This window comes from Psammomys obesus, unplaced genomic scaffold (assembly GCF_907164565.1).
Source record: "Psammomys obesus unplaced genomic scaffold, mPsaObe1.curated_primary_1811, whole genome shotgun sequence".
Lineage (NCBI taxonomy): Eukaryota > Metazoa > Chordata > Mammalia > Rodentia > Muridae > Psammomys > Psammomys obesus.
Window position 1 is genome coordinate 19,695,540 of NW_026596051.1, and position 10,108 is coordinate 19,705,647.

At 49.6% G+C, this 10,108-nt stretch overlaps 1 protein-coding gene across 1 annotated transcript; it reads right to left on the reverse strand.

Annotated features, from left to right (window-relative positions):
- Positions 1 to 327: 327 nt before the first annotated feature.
- Tada2b (transcriptional adaptor 2B) lies at positions 328 to 10,087 on the reverse strand. The gene is made up of 2 exons (XM_055623942.1): positions 9,761 to 10,087; positions 328 to 3,614 (listed from the first exon to the last, which is right to left on the reverse strand). The coding sequence occupies exons 1-2, from the start codon at positions 10,028 to 10,030 to the stop codon at positions 2,622 to 2,624; spliced, it is 1,263 nt and encodes a 420-aa protein (XP_055479917.1). The 5' UTR covers positions 10,031 to 10,087; the 3' UTR covers positions 328 to 2,621.
- Positions 10,088 to 10,108: the final 21 nt, after the last annotated feature.

Consider the following 10,108-nt stretch of genomic DNA (forward strand, 5'->3'; position numbering starts at 1 on the left):
CTAACTGGAGACATGCACACATTTCCCCTGGAAATTCCATGTCTTGCTCAGCTACATGTAAGTCCAATGACTGGAAGTTGCAGGTAGTAGCTGGGTAAGTTGTGTAAGTGTGGCTGACCAGAACCTTAGAGGCAGCTGGACATGGGCCCTGTTCCATGGAAATCATCTTTGGCCCTTTCAGGATCAGACTTGCCAAGGATGTGTAGCTGCGTGGCCCACAGGGTCTTTTGCTTTCCTGAGAGCAGCTTTCCACCTTGGGTCAGAAGCTGGCTTGACAGCAAAGTACCTACTGTGAAGTTGGAAGATCAAGAAGTAACCAGACACAACTGTTCTCAACAATTTAATGTAAAAGGATAATAAAAATGGTAGGGTTTCAGTTCTTAATACATTCTTGGAATGTTGGCCTCCCAGAGAGCATTATTTCAAACAGTTGAAGAATTATCTAACTTTTCTGACTCAAAGACAGTTTGTTTAAATTTGGAAAGACTTGGTTCCACGGGGTTGTGGTGGCTTATTTATCATGAGAATTAAATAAATCATGTCAAGGTCTGAGCTAACAAAAAGTAATATGACAGAAACAGCTGGGGCAGACAGGAGAGCAAACAATCCTAATATTACTTTTCCCTTGTAACAATATTAATACTTGAACATAAATTAATTATACATTCATTATGGTGTTTAAAACAGTCACGCCCAAATAAATTCATATCATCAAAAGATGTACACACACTATAGGCCTGCTTAAGCACAGCTTTTTGCCCGACAGCCCTTGGCCACATGTTGACAGGATCCTCTGCTTCTCAAGCTAATGTAAGTCTGGCTATCATTTTGTAGAAGAAACACTGAAACTTCAAACCTCACCAGGCTGGGGCTCTGGTGTTGGAGACACCAAGACAAAACCAGTGGTTCCCAAACTTGAGCTTGCATCCCAGCCACCTGGAGATTTTGAAAACACCCTGCTAGTCCCTGTTAATGAAGCCCCAAATCTCTGTCTCAAGAAAGTCAGTTACATGGGGTATGACCATTTCTGACAAGTGCCCAGGAACCCAATTTGAGAACCACTGGCTTAAGTAGGCACTGAGCATCACCCCATTGCTGTTCTGTGATACCAGCGACTGTCCACTATTAACCTGCAGGGGGCAGTGTGGAGCTGGTCCTTTGACACCATTGTTCAGCATCTGGTATCAAGAGAAATCTGGGCCTGGCTCACAGGGCACTTCCCTGCTAGCCCACAATGCACTTTACAACTAAAGCCATATATAGTATATTTGAAATGTTTTATTTAATGCTGAAAAACTTACCCTAGGGGACAGAGGATGTAAAATGGAAAGGCACGTCATCAAGTCGTCCTTGGAAATGAGTTGTTTTTCTTCAAAATAACTTCTTTCACTTCCGAGCCCAAACACTCTATGAGGTAAACAGGCTCTTGTACCTCAGGGACAGGGGGCAGGGGCTGTGGTCACTCCAGGACTCTAAAGCAGGGTCTGGGCGTGAGAACCCTGAGCAGCCGGAAGACAAACGCCTTCCTCAAGTTTAGAAGGAAGGTACCATATGAGTCCTTGAAGGAGGCCTCAGAAACAAGCTTTTAGGGCTGGGAAAGAGCCACATCTGAGTTTGTTTCAAGATCACAAACAAAAGCAGCGCACAGGCTCCAAGGCACAGGCAGGGTGCTCTGCACTCCCCAGGGCCCCTGCCATACCCTAACCAGCTCACTGAGCTGGGCTAGCTAGCATGTCCTATATTTAGTGAAAGGGAATCTGCAATGGTGGTAGAAGTCCTGAGCAGTTACTGCCCCAGTTCAGCACTGCACACTCCGCCTTGAACTCAAAAAGGTCTTGGTTTTAAGTCAGGTCTCCTATAAAGGTTCACAGCAGAGAAAGGCAGCCCCCACTTGACCCTGTGGCCCTTCCATTAACTGCTTTCCCAGTCACAGGGGACAAGAATGGGTCAAGAGAGCCTGCCCAGGCAGCCCAGGCTGGGCCAGGCTAAGATGAAGCAAGCACTGTTGAGGGTCTGGAATGGCTGTTATCAGGTAAGTGGAAGCTCATGTGGTCACTGTGTGCAAATGAGGGGCTCATCTTAAGTGGCTCAGTGCGGAGCGGGCCTGGTGGTGGTCTCTGGCCTCCACTGCAGAGGATTCTGTGCACAGCCTGCCTCCCGGTAAAGTGCGGTGTGCCAGGGCTGTGCTTGGGGGTGTCGGCTGGGGGGCAGCAGTGGGCTCAGCGAAGAGGTGCCAACAACAGCCCACCTGAGTAAAGCTTGTGTCACCAGGGAGAAGCTGATGGCAGGAACACACAGCTCCTGGCTCCCATAGCATAACAGCTTCTGAACCCAAATGCGGAAAGGCTCATGAAAAATAGGGGACTCGTCCAAGGCGGGGACAGTCTTCAGAGGAACACAAAGGCAAGCTGTCTTCTGAAAGGATTACCTTAGGACTAAGTTAAAAAGACACACGCTTATCTCCCCCATAGTCGATTTAAGATTGCTACTATTGCTTCTTCCAGAGGGTCATGGAAAAAATTTAAGCCTTGAAAAAAGAATTCAATTTGTTTAAAAGAGCAACAATGTTGGGGGAGACCCCAGGTCATTTGGCTCACAAGCTGCTTCAGCAACATCTGGCCTCAGGAAGCATCCCTAGATATCCACCCACTTTCTGTGAGGAAATTTAAAATCCTTTTCTTTAGGACCTTGTCCAGATAACTGGGAAGGCGACTTTTAGAGGGGATCCCTTGTCGCTTCTGGAGGTGATCTTTAATTATAATAGTCTTCACAGTCACATAGCGTGCAGGACTCAAGTTCAAAGAGCTACAGAGAACCTTCTCCCGATCTGACAGCAGCTCAAACCCAGGAAGATTCTCAATGGCTGCAAACTCGCTGTCTTTGCCATCCTCCTTCCCCCTTTTGGAGCTGGCCAGGTTTTTGTTCTCCTTCCTTCTCTCCCGTTTGTGTCTGGCAGCCTCATACTCGGCTGACTCTTCCATCTTCGTAATGCCGTTGCGCCGGTACCGCTGTAGCTCTCTGATCTTGGCGCGAAGCATCTTCTCTTTGTGCATGTTTTCAAATAAATCGTCAAACTCTTTGCAGGACATGAACTGGTAGAGTGGCCGCAGTTTCAGCCGCAGCTCCTTCTCCTCCTTGGTGATCTTTCGCTTCAGTGTCTTCTCCTTCTCCTTCTTGTCCTTGCCCAGGAAGGCTGGCACCAGGTTGTAATCTCGGGCAATGTTCTTCCGGCGCTGCCTCTCCTTCAGCTTTCGCACATACATGTCTACGTGTGCACGCTTAAGCTCAATCTCCACATCATCGTCATCATAGTTCACGGAGAGCCCACTGATGAGTGTCTCAGCATCCTGGTCATACTCGATCTCATAGTCATCACGAAGTGGCATGTAGCCCAGCTGCTGCTGCTCAGCCACAGAGATGTCCAGAGGGGGCAAAGGTGTGGTGAGGCTGGGTGAGAGAGGGCCCCCACTGGGGCAGGTATGATCTGTCACCCGGTTGGGGATGGTGTCAGGGATGCAGGCTTTGCCCAAGTTTCCATGGATGTACATGCTAACGTAGTGTTCCATCACTTCCTGAGGAGTCCGTGAAGCACCAACATGCGCAGCCATGTCTTCCTATAATGACAAAAGCCAGACCATCAAAACACTTGACTCAAGTTCCTCTCACCATTTCACAAAGCTTTATTTGGGCTACTTCCTACCAGTGCTGTTACTGTTCTCACACACACACACACACACGCAAAGATGTTCAGATATGTGCTCCATCTAGACCGGCACTGAAGGAACCTACACAGATGTACCTGAGAGGGAAGATCCAGGGCCACAAACTTGTGTAAGGCTATGTGGGCACTGGTGACAGAGCTGGGAACTAGTAAAAGTCATTCTTTGCTCTCTTCCTTTATAGAGAAACCCAACCATGTGCTATTGGCCATTTTACCCACTACAAATTCTGAAGAATATTTGAAAACAATCTGATGTCAGAGGATTCTCACTCAGACCAGAAAGCAGATTTGCCAAATTGCCCACAGAGCAAAGGAAGTCCATGCAGCATGACTACAAAGGGGACTGTTTGTCTGTTTGCAGCTCTAGGACACAAAGGGCCAGGACTGCTTTAGCATTGTCCCAGCCTTGGGTTTTGGAACCTAAGCTTGTTCCTCTCTTAGGAGACTGCAGATGATGGGTATGCAGAGGCTAACTGTAGTGCCACCACTGCTGAAAGCATCCTCCATTCCTGCAAGAGAGGAAACTGAATGGCTCCCTCAATCTTTTCCTTTTGCCAAGAGGCCTCTTCCTTAAAGTCAACCACTAAAGCCACTTCAGAAAGTAATCGCTCAAAATGCACACTCATTTCCCGGCTGCTATTCTCAACACCAGTCCCAGAACCAGTAATACCTCTTTGAGCTGCAGGCTATACACAGCTTAGTGAGGGTCAAGTTACTTTGGGCCCCAAATGGGCATGCCTAACTCAGTCTCTATGCCCTTGAAGGCCAGGTGGAGCTGATGGCTGTCCTGATCATAAGCAAGGTGTAGCAGGAGGTAAAGAGGCCCAACTCAGCTAGTGAGCCCTCCTGGGCATTTTCTGGGACAGACACCTGGAGCATAGTTCCGGGCCCTTCCAACTGCCCTGAGGTACAGCAGGCTCTCACTTGCAAAGAGTTGCACATACATGTGTACATGTGGTGCAGCGGCCAGAGGACAGCAGCTCTATTCCTTAATCCCTCTCCACTTTGGTGGCTTATGGAACCTAGAGGTCACTGATTCAGCTGGATTAGCTGACCACTGAGCCCAAGCTGAGGTCCCACTCACAAGGTGGTGGGCAGGCCAGATGCACTGGGAAGAAGAAGCACAGTACCTGGGGCAGCAGGTGTTACACGTGACCTACTTGAACTATCAGGTTCACTCAAAGCTGTGCATATATGTATTCCAAGCCCACAATCTTCCAAAGCTTTCCTTCTGGCTCCACCTCTTCTCTTCCTTACACTCTTGCTGCTTCCCAGCTCATGACCCCTGCTCTTAGGGGGTTGGTTGTAGTCCAATTAAAAGTAACAAGCAAGTGCTTTTATATTCATCTCACTGAAACCTCACAGCTGCACCCAGGACAGCAGTACTCTCTCACTGCCCACAATTCAAGGTCAATAAACCTTTGGTGAGCTACCATAGGGCACACGGCCAGTCAACACTGTACAGATCAAATTCATCAGTCTGGATAGAGGCACTGCCTGTCACCACGTGCTTGTCACCGAGGCCTCTCCTGATTGTCAATGCGGCACATGCTGAAGAGTCTTTGCTTCATACAATTTCTGGTACTGTGAGCATACATCAAGGCTGGACTACAGGCCTCTGCTTCTTCCTGGTTCAACTAGCTCTCAAAGAAGTTCCACTGGATGGCACGTCCAGGCTCTGACTGGTGGGAGGGTGCTATGCACATAGCTTCTGATGCTTCCAGCACCTTTACTAGAACAAGCAACCTTGACTCGGGCGGGCCTCACAATTTCCTTCCTGTCTTTCCTCTTGAGCAGACAACATCGGCACAACCCAGCTGACACTTAGCTCCATTGTTATCTTTATTCTCCCAGCAACTGACTGTGAGGTATAAATTAGGCCGTTGGCCATAATCAGGGACTGTGCTTTCTGGTTTAGGGCTGGACTTTGCGGTAGGAGTGTGTGCCCTGGGTCTAGAAGGAGCTCTGGCTCCTTTTTTCTCAAATGAAGGAGTCTCTAAAGGGGCAGAAGCCAAAAGCAGCCCCTTTCCTGGCGGAGGTGTGGTAAGGGGCTGTCAAGAAGCAGGCAACACCTACAGGGCCAGGAGGAAACAGGAAACATAACCCACCTAAAAGGATACTGAAGCCAGCCAGGGGAAGGGCTGCTACAAAGCACTAATGACAAAATATCCTGAAAAGTGCTCCTAGGCAGTTCTACTTCATTCTCCTCATCCCTCATCTCCTCATGATCAGTGCTGGACAAAGATGCTGTCAGCCTCTCAAGCCCAAAGTGAAGCCCGCCATGAGCTCTCACAGCTAAGTCACTGCTGCACCTGCTACCCCATCATGGCTCAGTGCACCCTCAGATCACACCCTCCCAGAGTTTCTTCCTGCCTTATAGAGCACAATAGTCCCTTGAGATGGCCAACTTACACTATTCTTCTGGAGAACTGCACAACCTTGAGATTTCATTTCCTTGGCATTGCTCCTAGCCTATGTTTAGTGCACAGAAGAGGTTGTTCTGACACAGCTAACATTTGGGAGCCAGGGCTCAATGTGACCCTTTAACTGTTTTGCTACCCAAGATCTTTCCTCCTCTAGTCTGTCCTTGGCATGGACCACAAAGACCTGGGCCCAGATTCTAGGTGGGCTCATACCTCAGTACAGTTGCTTTTCACAGTTAAGAAGGAGACATCTGCCTCAAAGTGTAGGGCAATCAGAAGAGTCAGGGAACAGTGTACCACATCTGTCTTGAGGCCTGGCACCAGGGAATGGACATCAGCCTTAACACCTTCATCACAACCCTGTCTAGTGTCTTGCACATGGTTCGGCCTGTGATGTCAACTGTCATCTACAGGGGAAAGATGTGCTACTCAGACCACTCCACCTGCCCCTAGGGACAAGAACCTTCTCTGTTGGTTCCTCTTACTACATTCAAAACCACAAAAGCTGGTCTAAGCCTCACTTCCCCCTGATGGACGTCCCTGGGAAGGAGCTGGTCCTCTCAAACTGCCTCTTCTGTGACAGTCTAATATCCTTAGAGCCAAGTGACAAAATTGATGGCTTGTCTACCAAAGCTTGAATCATCCTGAAGCTCTGAATGTCTACATGTTTGTGTTCCTGTGTTCCAGAGGCCACCACAGAGCAGCTCTGTCTGGAGGCTCTTAGCACCCAGCAGGCCTGACTTGTGAGTGTTGCTGAGGGCCATCTCCCCTCAGTCAACCTCCCTACTATGCTATTATCCCTTCTGGGGCTTCTCTGTGAACAGGTCCCAGCTAGACCCTGTGTAAAGCCTTCTGCACCAATAAAACCTAAACTGCACCAGTAAGCTTCTGGTCTCCAACCATATTACTTAATGCTCTTAGTGCTGTAGTGGAGGCCCAGACTATAATCACACCTAGCTGTCACAGGGAAGGCTATGGAATTCTTGGCAAGTAGCTTATATCCTCATAGTCGCTGCCTTTCAACTGCAAACTAAGAACATAAGTTCACCCCACAGTGCTGCTTGTGCAAGTCACATGACATGTACATAAAGGGTATGGCACAGATCTGGCATAGGCTCTACACAGGCCCAAACTGAGACATACATACTTCAGTGTAACAGGGATACAAGGTCAGGAAAGAGCCACATATCTAAGCTCTAGTGCTTCTGGTGAAGAAAAACAAGGCTCGGAGAACTAAAGCAACTGGCCTAAGAGAGCACAGGTCAAAGGGTCACAGAGCCTCCTATTCCTGTGAGGATCAGTGCTTCTATCTCTCAGCCTGGCCCTAAGACCCCTGATGCTTCAGCAGGGAGCAGTCTATGCACTATACAAGGAAGCCAAGCTCCAAGGCTCTTCCCTTTGGGCTTTACTTCTTCCAAAGCTGGGCCTGGACCTCATGAGAACCTGCATCTTAATTCAAGCTCCTCTGGCCTTCAAGTCTGAAAGTGCTGCTTCAGAAGAAGCCATCCCCGTCCAGCCTGTTTATTCATCCACACTTTACACGCTTTAGTTCCTGGGTGCTGTGCACTTCTGACTGCGCTTCATAGATAGGGCACAAACAGTAGTTGAGGGGCAGACTCTACAGCGCAACATTTCTTTTTTAACAAAATAAAATATAAGATAGAACAAAACCCATCACATTGATGGTGGACAAGGCAAACCAACAGAAGCAAAAGAGAAAGCACAAGAACTGGAGACCCACTTGTTCACCCACTTGGCAGGTCCATAAAAACACTAAACTGAAAACTAAAAATATATGTGGCAAAGGACCTGGTGCAGAACTATAGCAGCCCTGTGCTTGCTGCTTCAGTCTCTGTGAGTTCATATGAGCTCTGCTCAGTTGATTTAGAGGGCCCTGTTCTCCTGGTATCTTCCTTTCCCTCTGGCTTTTACACTCTTTCTGCCTCCTCTTCCACAGGGTTCTCTGAGTACAGCCCAAGACTTCAAGAGGTAAAGCAAGCTCAATGGTGGGGGTCCCTGCAATTAACACTCTCACTCTTTTCAGTGGCTACTCTGGAGAGAAGCACTGGAGGAATGATGTGAAGAACAAAAGCCTCCCCAAAGCAGTGATGTATAAGTACAAAGATCAGTCAGTAGTCTTGGCTGGGGTGTGAGTACCTCAGGCAGAAGAAAGGAAAAAGGTTCAAGGGAGTAAGCATGAGCTCATAGGGAACTACAAATACTGTCAGGCTTTGCGGGCACTGTAGTATAATCTAAGCAGAATAGGAAGCTGCTGAGGGCCAAAGAGATGACACTTCTACTTTAAAAGCCCTATGCTGATATGTGAGAAGGGTTATAGAACATAAATGAAGGATGCAGATAAACCACGAGAAGTGATCACAACAAGTTAAATAGATGACCACTGACCAACTGGATGTGCACGAAGGCTTTAGGTTAGCTTTGTGTGTAGCTGAGGACAAGTGAGTCACCACCACTGGCAATCAGGTAGAGAGGATCATCAGGTAAGCGACAAGCTCCAGGAACAGAGCAAATGGATGCAACACTTTCAGTTCTGAGGCTCTTCTTCAGGGTCCTTCGTGCTCCTGATCTGTACAAAGCAGATGCTCAATATACACCAACAAACATCACTTATAGACAAGGTAACCAGTTGTTTTTACAGAGCAGGAGTCATGGTGTTGGCCATCAGGAAAGTATCTGTAGAGGAGAATCTTTCCTAAGTGGGGGAGGAGGGTCCAGAAGGTCACTCACTGCATGCTGACCTGAACAGGAGGGCAGTAAGGCTAGAGTATGGGAAGCTCAGAGAAGAAGGACCCTAACTTACTGGGGAAGAGTCTGGACAGGACAGGGTCATGCTTAGTTCCCTGCTTCTCTGAAAGCTTAAAGATGTTACCTATGCAGGGAAAGGATGGAAAGGATGACATTGCAGCCAGAGCTCTTCCCTAACATAGGTGAGGAATAGGAGGAGAGCTCCTTAGAGACCCCTAGAGAACATCCAGGAGACAAGCACACTACCTTGCTGGCACACACAGAAGCTCTTGCCACCAGCAAGCCACTTCTACAGAAACCTGACAACTAGAAAGCAGACACCAGGATCCATGCCTCCTCACGAAGACGCCTTTGTTCATTCTTTACTGACCACCTTTCACACCATGTTCTGAGTGCTGTGGAGACCAAAAATTAAACAAGACACTGATAGAGAACCCTAGCAAAGGGCACATGCTGACACCCACATAAAACACATGAAGCCCTAAATGCAGACTAAGTGCATGAGGGATGTATCAGCCCAGACTCTGGCCTTCACACTGGAGAACCCAACCCTACCAGGGAACTCAGCAGGGATCGTGGGGTCTAAGCTTGCTGCCATATCACTCAAGGAGACGCATGGCAAGGCACAGGGCCTGTCCTCCACCCGCGTTCAATGCACACCTCTTGAGGACGAGTGTGAAGGGCAGACAGCTCTGTGTCGGGGCCACGGGTCAAGGCCCTGCTCTACCAGCTGTGTAGCTGCGGGCGCCCAACACTCTCGGGGCAGTCCCGCCCGGCCACCTGCGGCCCTCCGCAGCATGCACTGAGCCAGCCAGCCATGCCCTGCCTCTAGCCGTGGCCCGCCACTCACCCAGTTGCCGAAGCCGAACTGCTCGATGGCGTCCAGCAGCAGCTGCTCCTCGCGGCTGGTCCAGCCGCCCTCCGCCTCGGGCCCCCAGAGAGTGAATCGTCCTCCGTCTACCAGCTGGTAGCCGTGGTAGCGCCGGTGGTGGCCAATCTCCGCGCCGGCCGAGAAGCACTCGGGGCACAGCTCGATGTCCTGGCACTCGGTGCAGCGGAAGCGCAGCGGGCTCACCTCGGCCAAGCAGTACACGCAGTACTTCTTACCCAGCTCCGCCATCTTCCCCCGCTCGTTCGCCGCCCGGCCCGCAGCCGCCGCGCCCCCGGCCGTCAGCGCCCCGACGCCCGCCGGGCCCGC